The sequence below is a fragment of the Macrosteles quadrilineatus genome, unplaced genomic scaffold (assembly GCF_028750875.1).
Source record: "Macrosteles quadrilineatus isolate MER2022 unplaced genomic scaffold, UCM_ALF_1.0 Scaffold_2__2_contigs__length_208266976, whole genome shotgun sequence".
Classification (NCBI taxonomy): Eukaryota; Metazoa; Arthropoda; class Insecta; order Hemiptera; family Cicadellidae; genus Macrosteles; species Macrosteles quadrilineatus.
The window spans coordinates 163343151-163366887 of NW_026542595.1; the positions used below are offsets into that span (position 1 = coordinate 163343151).

The 23737-nt window shown below is 35.9% G+C and overlaps 2 protein-coding genes across 4 annotated transcripts in view; one reads left to right on the top strand and one right to left on the bottom strand.

The window, feature by feature from the left end:
* Positions 1–3060: 3060 nt before the first annotated feature.
* On the bottom strand, positions 3061–7117 carry LOC128985237 (uncharacterized). 2 transcript variants are annotated; one of them, XM_054404629.1, is made up of 4 exons: positions 7028–7117; positions 5905–6012; positions 4701–4862; positions 3061–3338 (listed from the first exon to the last, which is right to left on the bottom strand). In XM_054404629.1, the coding sequence occupies exons 1-4, from the start codon at positions 7088–7090 to the stop codon at positions 3273–3275; spliced, it is 399 nt and encodes a 132-aa protein (XP_054260604.1). In that variant the 5' UTR covers positions 7091–7117; the 3' UTR covers positions 3061–3272. The 2 variants fall into 2 exon arrangements, with proteins under 2 accessions (XP_054260604.1, XP_054260603.1); XM_054404628.1 differs by lacking the exon at positions 3061–3338 and having other exon boundaries at positions 4349–4862.
* A 7130-nt stretch (positions 7118–14247) lies between these two features.
* The window catches only part of LOC128986878 (NADPH oxidase 4-like), an 84894-nt gene continuing 75404 nt past the window's right edge, over positions 14248–23737 (top strand). For both annotated transcript variants that reach the window (XM_054407468.1, XM_054407467.1), the window contains exons 1-3: positions 14248–14305; positions 21249–21341; positions 22104–22302. In XM_054407468.1, the coding sequence (XP_054263443.1) occupies positions 14270–14305; positions 21249–21341; positions 22104–22302 (328 nt within the window). In that variant the 5' untranslated portion in view covers positions 14248–14269. The remainder of the gene's footprint in view (positions 14306–21248; positions 21342–22103; positions 22303–23737) is intronic.

The following is a 23737-nucleotide window of genomic DNA, read 5'->3' on the forward strand; positions in this document are numbered from 1 at the left end:
TAGATAGTACAGTATATTGATTGTACAGGACTCTGGCTTTTTTGTGCACCGCAACAATGAAAAAAATTACGTATATTATGGTTTTTTGTATTTGAATTTGCCGCTTTATATAGATTATATTAACGTTATGTAGCTCATCCAGTACATATACAGACTATAGTGATATACTAGTTAAAAATATGTTCGCCATTTTCCAATATGGCTGACAACTTTGTTAGTCCTATGGAATACCCTGTATTTTATGATTGTTTTAGAATGTAAACGCACAATTTTTAAACCTCTTTATTCTTGACATTTTTCTCTAAAGCTACTTGTTTAGGAGTTACATCGAAGAAGAAATGGTTTGTGAGCACATCCTGCATCCTGTAGCTCATAAACGAGTAAGTTCAAGAGCGAAAATACAAAGAATAAACAAGTTTTCAAATCACATCTACATTTTAAAAAAACTATAAAATAAATTGTTCCAATATCAAAGTAAGCTACCGTTTTTGAAAATGGTGGCCATTTTTAAAACAACAAAATCAGTATTTTTTAATGTATTTTATATATGTTTTTGAACGAGGACTTATATGTGACTTATTTATTCTTTGCACTTTCTCTCTCAACTTACTCGTTTATGAGCTACAGGATGCCGAATGTACACCACAAGCCTTTCTTTTAGATATAACACGCTGTAACTCCTAAATGGGGTAGGTTTAGAGAAAAAATGTCACGAATAAAAAAATAGCTTTTAAATTCTAAAATAATACTAAAATACAGCGTATTCCATAAGAAATAACAAAGTTGTTGGCCATATTGGAAAATGGTGGATATATTTTTTTATTCGTAACCATCCCTAAAAACATTTTTTACAAACAAAGGGGGTCGTCTAATAAAAAGTTAACTCTATATGGAAAATAAAATGTATGTATGTCCACTATGTAATCTCAACCGGGATGAAACGTGTACCCTTTTATAGCAGAATGTCCAATTAAAAAAAAAGATACGTCAAATTTGGTCCAACAAGTTATATTTAAATGAATATGAGTTTTTTTTTTATTTTTAAATGGCAAAGATTGGTGGGCACTTGGAAATTATCTCAAAGGGGCGTGGAGTAAAGGGTGGGAATTGATAATGGAGTTTAATTATTAAATTTAAGAATTGAGATATCAATACAAAAATGGGAAAAATCTATGAAATTTAAAAATTTATAAAATATTATTTGTTAAGTATCTATCAAAGTAAATTATAAAAGTAACAGGTTTGTTTTATGAATTATTAACTGTTTGCAAGAGAAATTCTGATTCTCAGTAGGCTACATTTAAATTTTATTATTCATTCAATTGTTATCTGATCTTTATTACTATGTAGTGCTATTTGTGTATATTCTGTAGTTGAAATCAGTTTATTTCATGAATAATTGTATGTGATTCATAGAATTTTTTTAAACTGTTTTAAAATATTTTTAAATCAGTGTGTCTAACACAAAACAGACGGTCTTTGACCATTGTTCTTTGCATTTAAATAAAAAAACACTGTATTGATATTTTATTACAATGAACACATTTTCTTCTTCTTCTTCAGAAATCTATAATAATTCTTTTTAAATATTTATTTATCTAATAATTATTTTTGTAGATTATCGTAACGCAAAATGATTAATAAAAGATTGCATTATTATCCTTACCCGTTTTAAAGTTATAGCTTAATTGCTAAGAGGCTGTAAATTTATCTAAAAAGGGGGGTTAGAGGAAAGCACAAGGGGGGAGGAGTGTTGACTTTCGGGAAAATGATCATCTCAACATGGTCTAACAGCATAGAAAAATTCAGCTTTCCCATAGTTACTTACAACATCAAACCTATATTGATTGTGGGCTACGTAGCATCCATGCGCGCCTCGATACTACTATGAATTTTCCACGTTTACTCTTACTGAAATTAACGTAGCTCTGTTGTTTTTGCACAGATTTCTTTAAACTTGGTGCTGTTGTACTACTTGTTAGTTTTTCTAACCATAAATAGTTTGTAACATGCCCTAAACAAGCGCAATATTTCCGATATTTCATTTTAAATTATTTTTAAATCTAGTTTTTTGCAATAAATGTTGATTAGCGCCTAAAGTATAAGAGATAGAAGAAAGGTTGTCATAACCTTTTTGAAGGATAATATATTTAGGCGTAGATAGACGCTTAATTCACCTTTCTATCATTAACCGTTTGTGAGTTAGACGCGGAAACGTAAACTGATGACCCGCGCAACTTCCCCCCCTCCCCCCCGAGTTGTGACCACCCTAGAAATGCGACATCATCGATTTTTTTCATCTACTAGATGTCCCCAACAATAATCAAAAGTCAAATTTTGTCAGACTTTCAGTGCATACTCAACCCGTTTGGCGCCTGGACTATTACATGTAAAATAACATGTAATAATTACTAGTACATTGTCCCTTGAAATTCAACAACAACGGTGACCTTTTTAAAAGATTCTGTTTACAATTGAAACATGACTTGATGGTTTAGGACTTAAGCATGGGCGTCCATCAATATAAGCAATACGGGGCTCGAGAGCCCCCCCCCCCTCCCTATAAGATTACATTAGGTAGCCTTATTAGACTAGCCAGACTAGTTAATCAGATTTTTAAAATATAGTGCAAAAATAAAATAAATTTACGGTAGGTACTTGACTTAAAGAAAATTTAGTTACACAAATGTGTAAAATTCTACCATTTTGTACATCAATTTGTATATGAGAACCCCTGAATCCCCTTTTTAAAGGGAGTTATTCCTTTTCCTCTAGACACCCAGTTCCCCTTATGGAGCAGCTATATGGACGTCGATGGTATGTAAAATCATAAAAATAAAGCAAATAAAGTAATAAAGTAAATAAATAATGTAAATAAAGTAAAATTATAGTGTTATAACTTTGTTATCTGTTAATTTACTATTATTTTTCAGACTAAAGGCTGCTAAACAGGTGGAGTATCGTGTTGAGTGTGTAGTGTAAAAGAACATCCAAGAAGAGTTAAATGTGTAGAGATATAAAGTCAATGGTTAAATAGACAACCTGAAGTGGAGTTGAGTGATTTCCTTCTCACATTTGTTTACTTTGCTTTTTTACGTTGAGGAAATAATACTTGTAGTCCAAAAAACTTAGTCTTTAAGGTAATTTTAAAAGTACATTTTACACAGACATGCATTCTAATCATTTGTGAGCAATGTGAAAAGTGTACTCAAATTGTGTAAATCAAGCCTTGAGAATGGTTTTTTTTCGTACAAGAGATATTAGACATAATTTCAAGCCTTCTTGACTTCCTGCACCTCCACCATGAAGAGATACAGAGAGACCAAAGTTTTGATGACCTGAAAACAATTGAAATAGTTATTCAAGCAGGTATTATAAAGCTTTTGGTTAATTTGGTTCAATACCGACACGAGTGCCTTCTCTCAGATTTACCTGACATAGAAATTTAATTGTCCGTCTATAATTCTGCTGTTCAAAAATATTTAATAGACCCTTTTAGTCCTTTGAGATCAGTGTAAACTTTGACTATTCATATGATACCGGGATTCGGACATTCCATTCCTTTGCTAATTATGTAACCAAGTTTAAAAATTAAAAAAGTAACTTGTTTGATTAAGCCACAAACTACAGTCGCTCCTTTCCCTAAAGGAGTTTTAATTGGTGTATAAATACCCTAAATATTTATAACCAATTCCTACCTGGTAGAAAAAATAACTTGTTTAAAACAGCATACTGTATGTTAATGTAATCTAACACATTATATTATCAGAAAAAAATAAAGCTTAGATATTAGCAAACCGCATGAAAGGCTCACTCAACTTTGTCCCTTTGAGTTAGAACTTGACTACAGAGAGTTATCAATTGAGAATAACTGTTGGTATTCAAGTGTTTGTGTGTAGAGAGTTAAACTAAGCATTTTCTACTTTAAGACACAGCATGATGAATCCAAATAGTATGCTTTGCACAGGACGGTCGTGGGTGTATTAAAATATAAACAGTGTTTATGGTGTAAAAAGAAAAGAAGATCCAACAATAACACATTGTAAAATGAGGCAAACTTACAAATACGTATGAATAGCAGTGTGAACATTGTTTTCTTTCTTATGTTTTAGTATTTCATCAGTGAAAGGGAAAATTATTGTAAACTATATCTTAACATGTTCAATATCAACTAGGCCTATCATAGTATGTAGAAAAACTAAGAGACAAGAAGAACTTAAACATTATAACAATCTGTGGGTATACCATTCATTAAGACAAGAAGAGATTGGTAGGGTATCTGAGTACCACTCCTTGCTTTGCTGTAAACGATCCACGCACGGGCGCTTAGTCTATGTGGACAGGCAAATGCAAGGTTAAAAGAGGCCGCCAACCTCATTTTTTAAAAAAAGAAAAAAAAGAAAAAGATGAGTGGTAGTGCTCATAGTAATAAAATAACCCCGCACAGCAAACCTACCGACTAAGAAAATTTCCATTTGTCTGAATTAATTTTTCAATCAAATCTATTTTCAAGGGGATCTGTCATCAGGCTCACAGATTGTGAAGTTTCTTGAGGTTTGTCTGGGAGTGAAAACCCCCAAGTGGCTGGTCCACATTAGACAGCAAGGTCCCCCTTAATAATAAGTCGAGGCTCAAGAGATAGGATGTCTACTTAAACACTCCAAGACAGATTCAATGCGATTAACAGCTGCTAAACCTACCCATGTGAAGGTTGTACAACTGAGTGGCATGCTGGGAACTCCGATGACACAAGCCTGTACTCTGGTGTTGACTCTCTGTAGCACCAGCACCAAACTTTTGCGGAACTGAGGGGAACATTCATACCACGGACCATGGACAAGGGGAGCTGCTACACTGCCACTCTGAAAGATTGAGAGACACCAGTTCAGTGTCTTACAAGTTACAAAATTAATGCTTATACTCAGATTACTCTAGAATTACCTTGAGGAAGAAGGAATAGGTACATAGCTTACAATCAGGCCTACACCAGGGTTGCTTTAGTAAATGGGCCTGAGCCCAGGGCCATTTTAGGTATTTTGGTAGTGAAAGGAAGATAAATTTTCCCCGCAAGGAAAGGGAAGAGGGATCCAAATATCTCTCAGGCCCATAGCGTGTTACCAGTACATGCAAACCCTGCCTGGGCCTGAATTACAAAAGAAAGAGTTCCAGGCAGTTCACAGCTCACAAAAAGTTCACAACTAGTGTGATATTTCGTCCTTGAAAGAGGGCTTCTACAGAAGAAAGTTGTAGAATGGTAGCTGTGCTAGTTTTGAAGGCTGTTAGGTTGGGAATTTGACATGAAACATCAAACTAACTATGTTGTGAACTTTATATGTGCCTGGATCTCTTATCTTGGGTAGTCTGTTAGCTGATTATCCATTCCTTTGGTTATCAATGTATTCCTAAAATAAGTACTTTTTCGGTTCGGCAGTGAATTAGATCTTATAACATCGTTGGCTCTGAAAAGACTCATGAATTTTTCAAATTTAGCGTTTTGCCCTTTAGCAATAAGATGTTTTGCAATCCATCATATTCAATGAGTGTGATGCAAAAAAAAAAAAAAAAAAACAAATCCATGCCAAATGATGGAAGTATAATCATTATTTCCACCATTGGTCCACTTTTTCTAGCTCATTGTATGGACACAAGTCAAGTACTATACGTAACTATACCTCTAGGGCATGTAGGATGGAGTAACATTTTTATGGTTACTAATCTTTCAGTTTAATTAATAGGTAGTATAAGTTTAGCAATGAAAGTGACTAAAATGCAAATACAGACAGATTAGGATAAACTTACCTCAGCCTTTTTCAATTTTCTAAAACTATTGCAAGGTTAGGAATCTTTGAATGGTACTTTTGACAGAAATGAAGAGAAGATACTAGCACCACACTTGATAAGTACCTGGAGGGCTAATTGATCTCCAGCTTCTGACATGAAGAACATACAGAGCAGGTTGACAATGCTGAAGAGAACAACTGCCGCTGACTGCACACCTTCAAAACCATTCGTCTGTCAACAAAATAAAAAGCTTTATTTATACCTAGGGATTTTTATAGTCCAATGAAACTACCCTAGGACAAAGGTCCTCTTCAGTCCAAACCACTGGTGATGAAAATAATAAATAATAAGATATTTAATAAAATATACTGTGCAGGTTGATAATGTGTAGAAAAGAACCATCCTGACTGCACACCTTCAAACCCAGTAGTCTAAAAATCAGAAACTGCTGTACGTAGGTACTGCATTGTATAGTGATGTTTTGTTTGGTAAAGTTGAACAAGGAATAGATATTTTTTTTCTTGGTGATACCTGTCATTGAAGCTGCTCTAGGGCAAAGGTATTTTTCAGTATAATAACATACATCGAAGAATACAAAGCAAGTTGCTAATGCAGAAAAGAACAACCACCATTGGCTCATATTCCTCATCCTTTTTTGTATGAAAAAAAAGGAAACTTCAGTAAAACCAAAAATATGCAGATCAATTTTCGGTTATACTGTAGTTTTCATTGTTGTTCATACACTAACAGGTCTGGGAGCTGCAATCAATGATGGTTGTTCTTTTCTGTATTAGCAGAGCAGCTTGCCCAACTATCCGGATCGATTCTCCTCAGGGATGGTTGTCTGTCAACTATACGGGACGGGAGGTCTCTTATGGGCTAGTGAAATTGAGATACCTGAGCCAACCCCCAGATCCCCCACTTCTTCATTCTGAGTTCTATGACCAGCATACTTATTTCTTTGCCGGATTTTATATGTTTTTCAAATAGTGACAGTCTATCATTCATAAGCATTATGGCTATCGGTATGGGTTAGATAAAATCATTAAGATTCCATGTAAAACAAACCACATAGTTTACACACACATAGGTATTGTGAAGGAATATTAAAGCGATTGAGAAGAGGTTATTAAAAAACCTAAAAACATAATCTTTTATTGGCTTTGTTTATACAGACTGTTAAAAATGCTTTGTTGATTTTAAAGCACTAAAGAAATTTATTCACCCATATTCATAAATTACTCACGTTTATGACCCCAAAGGCTCCAACACTTAAAAAACCAATCAAGCTGAGAAGATAAAACATCATCACTGGTCCATACACTTGACAGGTGAGCTTGGCACATCTGTACAAAAGAATTTAAATAGTTAACACAAAATATTACCACGGCACTACCTACCTATGAAAAATAATACAATAACTAAACATAGGTACCTCATGCGAATTTCTTGAAATCTTACTTCTTATCTTACTAATATTATAAAAATGTGAAAGTTTGGGGTCGATGTCTACTTGTACCAGCGTCTAGTTGTACCTGCTGCATTTTGGTGACAGGCGTCTAGTTGTACCTCGTCCAAAGCTGTGGGTACAACTTGACGATGGTGCGGACGTCTAGTTGTACCTACGTCTAGTTGTCTCTACGTCTCTCTTAAAAATCTGCAGGTACAACTAGTCGGGTACGCCACCGTCTACTTGTACCTCATACGTCTGCGTCTATTTGTACCTACGACTAGTTGTACCTACGACTACTTGTACCTACGTCTAGTTGTACCTACGGCTAGTTGTATCTCCCCTTCAACTTGTCACCAGTTTAAGGGATTTATTTTATTTCTTTAGAAATCATACAATCTTACAAAAATTTTTATAAACAACTTGCTACAAAAGCCAGGAGAATTTGGCTTGTTTGCAGCTCATTGAGAAAACCCTGTTCTTGATAACAATGTACTGTGTCCCTTGGTCAGTCCTTATCCATATTACACTTTGGTTTTACTTATTTCTTGTCAAGATCTGCTATCATTGTTTTTTCCACTTAAACTCTATCTTTCTATAGAAAACTAACATTAACTAGCTTTAACAACAACTTAAAACAATTATCTTAAACCTAAATAAATTCAGAGTTTGTGTTTTTGTATGGTATTAGCCACGGAGAGTATATGAGTTTTCAACCCCTGGACCTCAACTTCATTGGTCATTGTTCATTGGGAAATCCGTAAACTATAAGAAATGCACACTAATCAATGCTAATACTTTAAGGTTATGTGAAAAAATAGTTAAAGGAATCAGCAAAAATAGTAATACATAATTGCTAGGCAGCGGTCTATTGCAATTTATTAAGGATATACTGCTTGTATATTTAATAATATATATAAATGTTTTAATTAAATAAGCGATTTTCTGTACTAGGACTCGAAAAATTTGATTACAACTATAGCTGCCATTTCGACCCTAGACAGCAATGCGTAGCTTTCAGCCTCCAAATAACGTCTGCAAAACTACTAAAACATCGTAGTGCGGTGAAAAATATTTGCCAATCATACTCAATTGACTCGGAACACTGCAGTTTCTGATTTAATTAAGGGTATTATTAAAAAGTACTCGTGCAGTAATCAATTAAACAGGGTAACGAATTGAAGGATAGATACAACTAGACTATAAGGACGCAAAATACGCGTAGGTACAACTAGTCGTAGGTACAACTAGACGTAGGTTCAACTAGACGTAGGTACAACTAGACGTAGGGACCACTAGTCGTAGGGACAACTGGTCGCATCCGTACAAGCTAGGTGATACTACTTGTCGGTGGGATACACGTCTAGTTGTACCTACGTCTACTTGTACCTACGTCTATTTGTACCTCCTAAAAATCTGCAGGTACAACTAGTCGGGTGTGCCACCGTCTACTTGTACCTACGTCTAGTTGTACCTACGACTAGATGTCCCTAGGCCTTGAGGTACAAGTAGACGTAGGTACAACTAGACGGAGGGACAACGAGACGCGGTCCCGAAAGTTTGTATGTTTGTTTGTTAGTTTGTTTGTTTGTTTGAAGTTCAATCATGCATTAACTACTCGTAGGATTGAGCTGAAATTTTGCATGGTGATAGCTTAAGTTCCCAATTATATAGACATACACTCTTTATCTCAAAGATCTTTTTGTGCCCCGCCCCAGTGTGGCTCTGGAAATTTTCTTTTTTTGGTTAACCAGTATTCATTTAAAAATACCCCCGCCGCAGCAAACCTGCAGACTAAGCGAATTTCCATTTGCCTAAGTAAGTGAGCGGAGCGAACGAGTTCCAACCTAAAGTTGAGTGAGCGTAGCGAACGAACATCAACCAGGACGTGATTGAGCCATGCGAACGAGCTCACTTGTGAAGTTGAACGGGGCAAAGCCCGCGGGTACAGCTAGTATATATATAAATGTATAGTTAATAAATAAATATATTATTCCTTTCATTATTTTTGTTATTGTATTTGTAAATGTAAACATGACTATGACCTAAGTGTCGAAACATGTCGTTTATTAATTAAAAATGAATTTAAAAAGGGTACTAATGTATTTATAATGTTTTCAATTATTTATAAATATATATATATATATATATGAATTTGAACGGATGGTGATTTTGGCCTCTAGGGACCTCAAAACAAAAAAAAATCGGTCCCGCGTCCAGGTCTTACCATGAGTACTACGGTAATAGCTTATTCCCTGTATGGAAAATTTGCTAATATTCCCTGTATGGGAAATTCGCTAAAAGGAATTAAATAATTTTGCCAGCTGTTTCAACTACACAAGTTGGTTCTATGATATTTAATAGCATTAAAAAGTTATGAGATTTATGTACAGGGTGCAGCACTATTAATGTTTTTCATTTATGACAACAGCTAATTTGAACCAAGCAGTAACAAACAATTTATTGTGATATACGATGGGAACCGTCCATGTAGGATTTATTTTTACAGTTATGCTTATATTTTTGATCTATAAATAATTTGTGATATTGTGCAAATATTTGGTAATTTACTCTTTTCTATATTGTTTAGGTGAAGTGATAGAAAATTATAATGGCTATGGTAGATGTATTATACAATATCTAAATCTATAAAAGGCAAAGCCCTCACTGACTGACTCACTCACTCACTCATCACTAATTCTCCCACTTCCCATTTACCTAGGAGGCTGAAATTCGGTACGCCGATTCTTTGGGCATAAAATAGGAAAACTAAGTAGTTTTTATTCTGATCGGGCTTTCGGGCTCCGCCCCAGTGGCTCTGGAGTTTCCCATGTTAACCTTATGATTTTTCATACTGGAAAGGAATTTCTTAACAGCTGTTTCAATTAAACAAGTTGGTTCTGTTCTATGATGTTCAATAGCATTAAAGTTACAAGGATTACCAACAGGGTGCAGCACTATTATTTTTTTAAATTTCTGACTACAGCCAATTTGCAACCAAAAGGTGAGTGAGCGTAGCGAACGAACTGCAACCAGGACGTAGTTTGAGCCATGCGAACGAGCTCACTTGTGAAGTTAAACGGGGCAAAGCCCGCGGGTACAGCTAGTCATACCATAGATTAAAAGAACCAAATCTTCTCAAATTGGGTTCTGCCTCATTAAAAACGCAGAGATTGAGTATAACTGCAATAAACATTTGATACTTATACGCCAATCCCGTACGAAGAACGGCAGAGGCGGCGTTTAGGGGGGGCCAGGGGGGGCAGTCGCCCCCCCACTTTCATAAGGAATACATATCAAAATTATAAAATAGAATTATATCAACAATAAATCTAGATTTCGCCCCCCCACCTCTCAAGCCTAATCGCCGCCACTGAAGAACGGGTGCTCAACAAATTAGAAAAATGAAATAGTTTATAAACAAAATAGCCTATTGAAAACTCGGATGATGTATTTACTGTACCTTAAAACAATCTGGTGCTCTTTAATGAAAATAATTAATTTATCATTAGCCATTTTTTCTGATTTCTCATCCAACTCCAACTTGTTATACTGAATGCTTGAAGACCTCTTAAATCTAATTTCTTTTCCATCAAGAGGTTGAAGCACTTTCAAATTATTTTCCTTCAATACTGTATTGTCTTTTTGTTCTCCAACTAGTTGTATGTCTGATATGTGACTTAGCACACTCTTTCCTAGGCTCTTCAAAAGTTTGAAATACTGTATGTTCAGTTTTATTGCAAACATGAAGAATGAATCATTTGCAAAGAATCTTACTGCGACCCAAAATACAGTAACAAACTGCACGAAGACTGTAATTTCAAATTTTATTGCAGCGTGACAGTCGTAAGGACACCAGGTGTCGATCTGAAGCACCTTCTGGCCGTCTTTACCGAAAAACCCTAAGCTTCGTAGCAAAGGTTGGATGGAGAACAGAATCGCTGACATGACCGCAGTGAACAGCCCACACATAACGTAGATCTTGTGGTAACGAACGTCATGACGAGTTGATTTAACAACCGCTTCCTTGTTTATCTCCAGCGAGAGAGAAGTAGCTACATCTTCCAGCATCTTTTTCATATCAACAATCTTCTGGTATTGCAGACGAAAGCACAACGAGTAGTAGAGGGTTAGCAAGTAAGCAATGGTCACAACAAGACTGACCGACAAAGACTCTTTTTGATCAGAAGGGTGAGTAAGAAGCTGATAAACTGTAGCGAGGAGAACACAAAAAATTATAAAGTCTGATAGCAAATAGTAAGCCCTACGTAGTCTACAAGCATCCTCTCCAGGATAAAAGCCTGCTACTCCGTATACTACTTTAAAAGTTTTCATTCCGTCAAAATTTATTATTTTGTCCATTTTGCCCTCCTCGACAACTGATGTTAGATTTCTGAGTGGTCGCATGTCTCAAATGCTTACTTATGCACAACATATTTTCTCTCGATATCCAAGCTGTCATTAGGGTCTGATGGAACTATTGATGGAATATCTACTTGACGAGGGGAAATGAGGAATGAAATATGTAGAAAGTGTTTTCATACATGGGACATTCTCATTAAACTCAAAATTAGTTCATCACAGTTAAAATATGTCTAGTGGTTTAGATAAAATTGTTCATAAATATTAAGAAACAATTTAGTTTATAAGTAAAGTCTTTATAGATTACATTGATTGATTAATATAGCACTAGTGTACATGTTGCTAGAATTCGAGCAATTGCAAAGTATTGCAGGAGTTATTTCAAAACGAATTGCACAGGTCATATTTACAATGAGTTTAAAAGAGTCAACTCAAAGATTATCGGTGTGTAACTCATGGAGAAATTCACGATGTATATAACGGTAATAAACATTTCCTGTAAATATTTGATCATATTTCGTAACCTGGTATTGCTTTTTAATGTTTTCTACAAACATTTCCTGACTTATAGCCAAATAAGGTTGTCCATGTTTATCTTTTTTATTGATAAACCTAAAGCATTCCGGTCGGTTTTCTCCTTCTCAAAATGCCTCGCTGTACAGGCAATACAGGTCATTGATAGAGGGCCAATTGAGAACGAAAATTCGTTTTGGGGTAGTGTTAGGGCGCATTGGTAACCTAATAGTTGAGATTGTCCAGGGTCAGGTGCTGACTGTGATGAGTTACTACGCCTCCTGTCCATGTTTCGTTGTCGTCGCGTCGGAGGAATTTAAAAGAAAGAAACAAATAAACAAATTATAGCTACACAAAACCACGATAAATGCACAAATTTAAGATACAGCCATACTAACACGATCCGTCTTGGGGGATATGTTTACACAAACTCAAATAGTAAAAAATGTAATGCAATAATATTATACAGCTGATCAGAATGTAAACAATTATGTTCTGCATAAGGATAACATGGGAACTTTCGAAGCCACTGGGGCAGAGCCAAGGAACTTTTTCAAAAATGTAAGGCCAGTTTGCAAATCTACGCGACACGCTCTTTCCAATGAGACGTCAATGGATAAAATCGGTTAAGAAATGGCGGAGGAGTTCAATCGACAAAGTTTCATGTCGCGTATTAATTATATAGATTACTGAACAAAAAATTATAAAAATGTTATTGTATTCCCTATTTTAGGAATATACTTTTTATTTTTTCATTTTGTTTGAATTAAGCCTCCGAATCACTGATCAATACGTGTACTGGTGAAATTACCTGCTGTCAAGTGATCCTTTTGACCCTGAAAACTAGGTCAAAAGGATCACTTGACAGCAGGTAATTTCACCAGTACACGTACACTTTTTATCTTGCAAACATTTAAATCTATTAATAAATTAACAATAAAAAATACATTCTTGTTTATATTTGTTTCCTATTCAACATATTAAATAATTTTAGAGTTTATAAAATTTTTTTAAAAAGTTGTTTACAAGTTTTTTTTTATTACTCAAATCTTTGACTATAAAAGAAGTAGTCATTCTATTTCCGTGTAAAATTTATTGACGGTTTTTTCTTTATAGTGAAAATTATTTAAATCACTGATTGTGATTTCTGTAAAATAACCAACATAAAAAAACTAGCCTGAAAAGTCAATTCATTTGTAACTATAGTTAATTTTTAACTAATTTAACAACACATAAGGAAGCTGTTCTAGCTTTAAACCTAGAACACTCTGTGGATGACTGATTCATCTGTTTAAAAAAGATGGTTACAGCTGGTCCATATTGTTATATAAAGGTCAATGGTTAAAACAAATCCAGCAACTATAGTTCGGCCGCTTAGAAAACGTCCTGAGCGCTAATGCTAAACCAATGCTGGAGGAGGTCGCTTTCTAAGCGGCCGAACTATATCAACATTTTAGTGAATTTCCCTGTAGGGAAGTAGCTATTACAGTTGAAAATCCAATCAGGTACAAATGGAAATTTATGTAGTCTGCAGGTATGCTGCAGCAGGGGTAATATCACACAGAACAACGATAAACGTATTCAACAATAATTACCAAAGTAATTTATAAATAAATGACAAATAGTGAATTATCAAATGTTATTGTAAAAAACAAAATGAATAAGTGCAGTACTAGAGTGTGACATGGAGTGAACACGCGCTAGTGACATTGTATTGTAACTGATTAGTAATAACATACATATATTTAAAGATATAAAAAAAAAACAGTAACACAGAGATTAAAAAAAATAGTACATTATTATTACAAGCTTTTGCAACCTTCCTTCTTACAAGGCAAAAACGATATGCACAATTTCCCATTGTTAATGATATAATTACTATTAAAGTACTATTAAGTATTAAATTTGTCTTAAAAAAAAGTTATCAATTACTTATGTATGTCCAATATGTGATAGGCTATAACGCCATCTATGACAATGACACAACACAAACAGTTGAAATGATACTGCAAATTTCAAATCACGGGGACATTATTTTCTCTAGGGAAATTTTGCACTGACAGCAGTTAAGTTGGCAGCTAGTCGATTGTTGCGGCGTTACCACTTCCACTTCTCAAGTTCCCAGTCCTGCTCTGTGCTGTAGTTGCATGACTCCGCCCGTAGATGGCGTTCACTTCGCTCTCTTCCCATCGCTACTTGGTAAGTTTGTTTATTTGTATTACAATAACGGTTTGAAGACATCTGTTTGTCTCGTTTAGTTTACAGAAGGTAATTTCATTATATTTCAAAAGGGAATATCTCGGTACTGTTTTATAACTACGTGCCCTAATGATGTGAAGGAGTAGTATCGCAGTCTACCAAAATAATATCAAATAAGTTATTATATCACTACTATACACATAAACATACAATTTATGCAAATTTTACATGACTATGACTAAGTGTTTACTCAGGGGATGCTCAAGAAAGCTCCATTAATTACAGTAGGCCTATACCTAACTAATGTATGTCATTGTCACGTTTTTCTTATCTGTGTATTCACTTAAAAATGCATATTATGGAAATAACTGGATACATATTTAATTTCTACTAGAGGTCGTCCAGTGGTCGAAACTCGACCAAAAATATTTAATGTACAGACTTCTTTATTTTCATCCCACACTGTGAATAAAACATGTGATTGGAGTTTCTTCCATTGTTTTGATTTTCTGTTTATATTTCGTTGTTATTTCATCACCAGCATGGCAACCCATAAGATCCATGTTAATTTTTTCAAAATTTTAGATTGATTTTTTGTGCTTATTTTTGGGCTTATTTTAATTTATAAAGGGATCCTGCACATCTACAGGTAAATATCTTTCCAACAGTACGGTATGCGTAGATTTTCCCTGCGATGCACACGAGCTGAGAAAAAAGGTTTTAAAGAAACATGCTTGCCTATTAATATATAGATGTGTATGACCATCAGCATTGACTATTTTATTCAAAACGTTTGTCAATTAGATTACAGATACCCATATGACATATTTATTGAGAAACTAAGACTTGGCGAAGCAATAGCAAAGCACAAATTGACAGACAAAAGTGTGTGCTGTGACTTCACTTCACATTTTATTATACTGACCGAACAAAGTTGGACGCACTACCCAACAAAGGCAACATATGAACCGCATTTTAAACATAAAATAACTAACCTCGTACTCGTTGGATTCGCGATCGCCATTGGCACAAATCATACATTAATCACACATATATTTACCGTAAAACAACTTATTAGGACAATTTTAAGTTTTTGTGGTTTTGTGCTTAGTTTTTGTTTTGTTTTTTACCAACATCCCACCTTTAATAGCAAAATATAGAACGATTTATTCTCAAACGTTTTCTTTTGTTTCAGGTTTAACTTAGGGTATAAAGTACTTACTGTAAATACTCAAAACTAAGAGAAAAAATAAACGCTTTCAGACTTTTCTGCATTGTCTTGCAGTGTCTGAAGTCAATGGCCTAATTTACCTTGGTCGCTGCCGGAACAACAAACTTGTCTGCCGACGACCTAGTTGTCGATGCTATGATATGATAACAGATGATTTGAGCCTCTAGTCTATCTCTTATCTACAAAGCCTGCCGTCGGCGTCGCGTCACTGTTGTCGGTGTCTTGCTGCTATCGAAACTTCAAAAAATAGAGTCTGAACGAAGGATTAATAATTGAAGACTTTTAAAGATATTTTTGACCGATCCTTTGTATAGGTAGCAATTATACTAACTTATTATTATCGGAAAATGAGCTGGGTTAAAATGTGCAACATTTCTTTTTCTTTGATGATTCTTAAAAGCAACACATATGAGGACACACAAAAAGGATAAAAATATAATTAGCCTAATTCAAATTTTATTTATTTATTTATTCCAACGACAATATATCACCAATTTACAATGTGGATACAAGAAGCCTATGTGGTAACAACATGCATTTTAACAGAAAACTTAACAACTAACTTAAATCTATGGCAGGATCAGAGCAACATTGGTAACAGGAAATATAATCATGACTAGGAAAACAATAATTAACAATGAAGTACAAAATAATTGTGAAAAACAATAACAATAAAGGTAAGAATTTGGACTGGCAATACAGTTAAGCAATCGATCAGCAAAAGCAAGGTAAATCTTTGGCTAAATGTTCATAATATCGTTATCCAAGCATTGGAAGTTGAATATTTTTTTTATCAAATTGGCCATTACTAAGATTCGTGATTAACTGCAGTACTACCATAGATGAAGTAATGTACTACTGTATACAATAATTTCATCTCATGCATACAATAAAACAGAAAATTAAGTTTAAAACTCAGGGACATAAGTCAATAATTCCAATATAGTAACGCATATAGTAAATATAGTATAAAGCATGGCTGTTTTGAAACTAGGCAAAACTATCAGTTGTCACCTTGTTCGACACAATCACCGATATAACTATCGTTTGGAAAAAGGTAGGGTACTACTGGTACTAAAAGTACTATACTTTGTACTAGACAAATGGCGAAACAGCAAACCCTTTTTACGATTAAAACAGTAGTTTAAGAGATTTCTGTTTTAATATGGTTCGTGCTTTATGTTATACCAATTATATTTTGTCAAACGAATGTCCTTTTTCTCGTGAATTGAGTGTTTTGAATCATCAAAACGTGGCGTTGACTTCGCAGCGGCCGTGTCTCGTGCTCAGTTTCTGAGAAGCTTGTTAATCTCGCAACAATGGTTGACCTTGAGGTCACACAGATGTGCTCCACCTCCCCCCCCCCATGCTAACAGCTGATCCAGGTAACAAACCATGCATGACCTCTGGATTCTATCTATCATCCTTAAATTTTAGCCGAACAAAGTGTACGGAATTGATTATGAATAAGTTAAAATACAACTTAAGGCGTATTTTGTTTGTTAAATAATGATAACAATGGTATTTAAACATGCACGTATTTCTTGGGTGGACACAAATTTTACAACTTTAGCCAATCCTCATTTCCCCTAACAACAGTTTTGTAACAGGCCAACAGGCCAAGAAACTGATGACGTACTGGAGAAAAGTTGAGCTAATTTTTAAAAACCTTAGTGCGTTTCGTTATGAAACTCTCGTTTGGACGAAACCCTCTGCCTGGCTCGAAAATCAGTACACCCCTTTCTGGCCTTTCCCCAAAAGGACCAGTAAAGTGAGTTTTTAGTAAAGTTACCCAATTCATGCACCAGCCGTTTTCTTGGTCAATACTGTGGTCGGGTGAAGCCTACCTACTTCAGTTACACTGCCTGGGTGGCCTACTGGCCGTATATGGAAACAACATGAACCAGCTGTGCAATCGGAACATGAATCAGCTGTGCTGCCCCCAACATTCAACATCCAACCAAGCCTCTGGTATATTGGAGTAGGAAACAAACATAAACGAACTGATGGTGGCTCCTCCAAAGATTAAACATGTTCGAATGTAGATTATCCTTTAATATCAGCTGAAGAAAATGTAAAAGTATGTTTATTGTACCCTTGAGCGCGTGATGACTTTAATTTGTTTATAGGTTACCGACAACACTTTAGTCTCAAAGGATCTGAGGGAGAGAAAAATGTATCTTTAATCTGCTGCAAAAAATCGTATCATCATCATTACTATAAGCTAAGATCACCAACGACCATCTCATCAGTAAACGAATCACTATGTCACCACTCAGCTATACTTTTATTATATACACATAACACAAACAGCACACCAACAAAATCAAAATGTGACAGATAAGGCTCTGATAACACTAGACTTGATTATTATTCCATCACAGGGACAGAAGTGCTCGAAATCGATCAATGATCCGTTGATCTATTTACGGGACGAGCCTGTTCGTGTAGGCCACTCTGCTATATCTATGTAAATTCTGTAAGTGTTGAAACGCTCCCTGTGGTTGGATGGTTGGATACACCCATCACATCTCCGCTATAGTTGTGTTTACATCACTTAGTGTCTAGCCCGCAACATAGTTCGAGGTCAGTATAGTCAATTACTTGCACATTTTATGTTTAGTAAGATGAAATCTCTCACAGAAGGGCTATTTAGCCTCACATACATTGGACATGTTTCCTAACTTAACTCCAGTGTGTGTTGGAGTTGGATGGAATGGATTTAAGTGGTATTCCGTAGCTTCTATTATATGTAGTAGTTTGTAGCGGCTCGATTTGATCACTATCATGCCAGAGGACGTCACTGGTTCATAAAATCAAAAAGTCGTAAAATATTGTATAGGCATGTAAAAATAAGACATAAACACGCTCAAGCCGTGTGCTCCCACTATCTCCGCGTTCCGCCACCTCCGAACCCAAATCTGTCCCGCCACCTCCGAACCCAAATCTGTCCCGCCACCTCCGAACCCAAATCTGTTCCGCCACCTCCGAATTCTTGAGTGACCCTTATAAAACCGCCACTGCCTGCGTTGTTAGCTGTCATTGCATCCACGGCTGCGAAGCCCCGTGGATGGAAGATTTAATGAAAATTTAACCCGTGGGTTAGATTAGGTTAGGTCAGGTCAGGTTAGGTTAGGTTAGGTTAGGTTAAGTTAGGTTAGGTTAGGTTAGGACGGAAAGTCTTAACGCAGGAAGTAACCAAGGATTATAGGGGTCACTCTGAAATTCGGAGGTAGCGGTACACGGAGGTGGCGGGACGCGGAGATAGCGGGAGGTCACCGCTCAAGCATTACCAGACAATAGACATAAACATATTTCGAAATTCGCTTGAAAGCTGATTCTCAAGGATTATAATTAGATTACCTTGTTTGTTTGATCCATGCTTTAACTAATTTTTACAAAACAGTCTCATCTATAGGCCTAAACTCTTGTTTGGCTTAGGCTTAGGCTATATGGAATCACATGCTGCAGCTGCGGTGCTCCCCCATGTCTGGGGAATTACTGGTCATTATTCATTAGTTCATAAATATCACAATATGAACTGATAAGATGTGGCGTGTCGAGCATATGGAATGGTTTGTCAATATAATAGTTGAAGCTCAACATTAACGACGTCAGTTTTATTGAGTTGTGTCAGTCACATGACGTAAGACGTCATAAACCAACTGATACACAACTGGATGACTCACAGATGCTCTTTACATTAGCTAAGGCTGCTCTCACTTTCTCTAATATGTAAAACAAACAATGGTTAATCAATTAATGGTTCTTAATATTACATTCAAGCTCACCATATTAATTTCGTCAAATATCTGTCAGAAAAGCGCATCTTTTCTCATGAACCTCAATTCACTTGATTTTTAACCGGTAACACATTTTTTACTGAACTAGAACGTCATCAGGTGTTAAAACATATAGTTTTAAATACTGGGTGTTTCAGTTTTATATTTTGGATATGTGGATCAGAGCTGGCGGTTTTATGTTGTAATTACACAGATATTACCGTCTGACGTCATAAATTTAATGTTTGCAACGTCAACGTCAACAAGTTTGCAAAATCATTTTCGTTGAATGGTTGAGTTACTGTCATAATTTGACAGTGTGAAAAGTCCTACGACCTCATTATATGTGTACTCTATACTGTAATAGCAAAATCTTAATTTCTCTGTGCTACTACTCTAGTGATATGGCATTGAACTCGGAGAATTTTGCTTTGCACGTGCACGTGATATATTTGTCGTGTTTTAGCTAGTGATAAATGACACACAGTCAAGTCCAACGTTATCTATTTCTCGTGCGTGCCACTGACAAAGCACAGGCCAAGGCCGCTTTTGTTGCATTTGCGGCTTCTTTTCGTCTGACGAATTCCTGATAACCTAAACCGGAATAATATATCATTTCTGGGAAGTGGGAACCTAAGCAGTGGCGGTGATAAAAATTCCGCGCCCCTCCCCCAATAATCTATAAAACATCACAGGTATTTTCACCTAAGCTTGCACTTAATGGTCTTGGCATGGAATCTCCCGGGACACAGAGGCGTCATGATCGTCTTCCATCATCGCCGCAAAATCCTGAATATCTTCATAAGTCGCAGACATATTATCATTCCTCAGTGACAGGGACAAAATCATTAATACTTTCCACAGTCACAGAAACATTATCATTGTCTACCATGATTGCAACCAAAGGCATCTCTTGCTGTCGTGTAGAGACTTCATCGTCGGCTACAGCGATCGCGGTCAAATCCTCATCTCCCGTGGTGACGGAAACATAATCTTTTTCCGCAATCGTAGCAAAATCCTAAATATCCCCCGCTGAAAGAGAAACGTCATCGCCGTCTTCTGTGATAGCGTCAAAATCTTAAATACCTCACACGGTCATGGAAAAATTAATATCGTCTCCCACTATTGCAGCAAGGCAAAATCCTCGACGTCTCCCGCGGTCGCGTGGACATCATTATCGTCTTCCGCAATCATGGCGTAATATATTACAGATATTACTCCTGCTACGTTAAAACTAGTGCTGAAAATAAGAGTTAAGTGTGTGTTAAGTTTAAACAATCACTAGTTTTAAACAATCACCTCTCTTAGAGGTTACGTTCTTGTTTATAACCACTCATACAGTATAATCAGCTGGATGGTGTCCGGTAAAACTCCTTATTAACAGTACTGGGTCCCCCCGTCACTAGCGCCGCGTCGCTAACACGACCATCCGCGTTCGCGTTGGCATTGGTTGGCAGCGCCCAGCATCTGGCCAACGCGGATTCACCGGCGACATTGGGTAGCGTCCGTACGGTATGACTAGCTCCATAAGAACTAAAGAACCCCATTTCCGGGTTGGAGACATGGAGAGGCATCAACACGACGGAATCAACGCTGAGGCAATAGCGCTCCTATGATATGGGCCTAAATGGATCATGATCATGGATCCTTGGTATAGTGGCTATTTTTGTAAAATTCTAGTTCTGTCTGTTCACTGTTCAGTAGTTTTTACATGATTGAGTAACACACACACACAGGTAGACACCATTATATTTTTGTTTACAGTAGTAGTATAGATTAATACTAGCACCCATAATTTGTCACAATGATATGAGAGTATTTGAACAGACATTTTCAAACAATCAAAAGTCTAAAGTATGTTTAGTCATTATATAAACCATGTTAAAATCTGAATAGTAATGTATGATTTTTGTTTCCATGAATGTTTCAGATACTATGGATTCTGTTGAATTCTGCCATATTCTACATCACCTACCAAAAGTATCTTCAACCTCAGTATTTTCATCTTCAGTCAATGCTCGGGGTAAGTTAATTATTTATGAACGTGGCATTTTTTAGCGAATTTCCCGATAGCGAAGCAGCAATACCATAGATGGCAGGTAAGACCTAGACCTGGGACCGATTATTTTTTTCATTTTGGTATCTCCAGAGGCCATAAAACCACTAAGTAAAATTTTTACATGTGTTCGTAAAAGTGACAACTTGAGTAATGTTGGCCCAAATTTGATGGAAGGTGTGTAAGGTGTGGGATAGACTAGAGAGTTTGCGAACCAGCAAGGGATCGTAGGAACAGGGATATCACGGGGTTTGACATCTTTGATTTTGTGTTGATTGGTAACTTGATTGGGGTTTGGAACTGTTCCCTTACAAGTCACGTAAAAATTCCAGTGACGTTAAACACACAAAAAGGAGTAGGCCTAATATAAAAGGGATTGAACAGTATCACTTATTAGGTACAAGGTGGATTTTAAGCTTGTTATTTCTACAACCTCAATGAAGCAGCCTTAAGTTGCAATAGAAAAATATAGATTTGGTTTAGAATAGTAGGCCTATAACCATTTACTTTTAAATACTGAAGTTTATCAATTGGTCTATCAGTAGTAAAAAGGTAACTTTTATAGAATCAGGACCAAATGTTTCTGAAAGCTGTTGGTAAGTAAATTTTTGGTTGGTTTTTTAATTGATTGGAACACACAACTTGGCCAAACAGGCTATGTATTTCTTGTTTGTTGTAACTGGTTTCATACAAGATTAATAACTTACTAATCATGAAGTGTTGTCCCAGAGAGGCCTCTGCATCTCCCGGGCTTCAGCCACAGTCATCAATCTCAACTCAGCCCTCGTGCTGCTCCCTGTCTGCCGAGGGCTCAACTCACTGCTTTACCGCTTACTGAGCAGAGTCTCCAGAACTCTCCTTGCACTCTGGCTCGCTCACCTCAAGTCAATCCACATCACACTAGCTCTGACCATTGTGGTTGCAGCAGGTAAACTTAATGATTAGGATGTCCGATTTATTTTTAAGTATGGTGGCCCAAATTGGATCCTTAAGTGTCAAAACCATATCAAGACGTGAGACATCTCAAACGAGTTAAGATGCAGTTTCAGCTTATAGTGTCAGTTAATAAGGTTTTTAAATTTATTTGGGGAAAATTCTTAGATCATATATATAGTCTGTATTCAATCCTTTAAACCTAAAAGATAAAATACCCCCGCCGCAGCAAACCTGCAGACTTAGCGAATTTCCATTTGCCTGATTGGATTTACACTAGAATGTCTCCTTAAAAATATCACATTTGTTCCCTATTTAAACAGAATTAGTTTAACGAGTACTTAGGTTTGCTGCAACAGGGAGGGTAAAAAGGTATTTTTTTTTGTAAAATGTAATAGTTTAGTATGAAATAAATGCATTTTCCAAATTTGATTAAAATATGTTCATAAACAAGAAAACTACAACAGTTTTCATTTTCTCCATAAGAATAACATGGGAATTTTAAATTACACTATTTTTGAATTTTCTCCGTGATTGTTAGGCATACAACAGCGCTCCAATATACTAAATTATTTGTTTTTTTAAGGTCTACAAAATGGTTTAGTAAAAATTGTGAAAATTTGTGTTTTTAGGGTCAAAAATGGGAAAAACCTATTTTTACCCCATAAAACCCCCCATAAACCCCCGTTCCCATAGTCCGATCATGCTGGTTTGCAAACTCATTCAAGTTTATCCCGCCTTACACCTTCAAACCAAATTTTATCAAAATCAAACAAAAATTACTCGTGCGGATGGACATATATAGATATATAAAAATTTGAAAGAATGGTGTTTTTGGCCTCTGGGGACATCAAAATGAAAAAGTAAATCGGTCCCGGGCCTAGGTCTTACCATGAGACCTACGGTAATAGCTACTTCCCTATAGGGAAATTCGCTAAAGACTTCCCTATAGGGAAATTCGCTAAATACTTCCCTATAGGGAAATTCGCTAAAAAAAAACAAGAAGAAAGAGCAGAAACATTTGAGCTCGATATAGACAAAATCCTGCTTTAATAAAAATTAACCTTCATGCAAACATAATTTTTTTACAGAGTTTTTTGTTTATTTGGGTTTTTTGTGTAGTTGTATAAAAAATAATCGTAGTTATCCGAGTTTACTTTTTAATTGTTACTTACTTTTCACAAAACCAAATTTTTTTTTGTTTCTTCTCAAATCCGCTAGCTCTGTTTTTTCTATGTAATGCGGGGATAGAATTTTCTTACTTATAAGTTACTGGATCACTGTGTTGATTTTCTCTTATTTTACCCTTTTTTCATATCTCTTTAAGATAAAATTTGAGAATAGGAATTTAGTCCTGGCAAGACAACCATTCACCCAGTTGCTTTTCAGCAAGTACCTAGGGGAGTGTGAATGAAATTAAGACGCAATAT

What these genes read in the sequence shown, in the direction of transcription:
- LOC128985237 (XM_054404628.1), bottom strand. Translation starts at nt 7,090, where the DNA reads ATGATGTTTTATCTTCTCAGCTTGATTGGTTTTTTAAGTGTTGGAGCC. An exon ending in GAGCCTTTGGGGTCATAAAC is followed by an intron (nt 6,013 to 7,027) that starts GTGAGTAATTTA and finishes TTTTGTTGACAG; the next exon opens with ACGAATGGTTTTGAAGGTGT. An exon ending in GAGATCAATTAGCCCTCCAG is followed by an intron (nt 4,863 to 5,904) that starts GTACTTATCAAG and finishes TCAATCTTTCAG; the next exon opens with AGTGGCAGTGTAGCAGCTCC.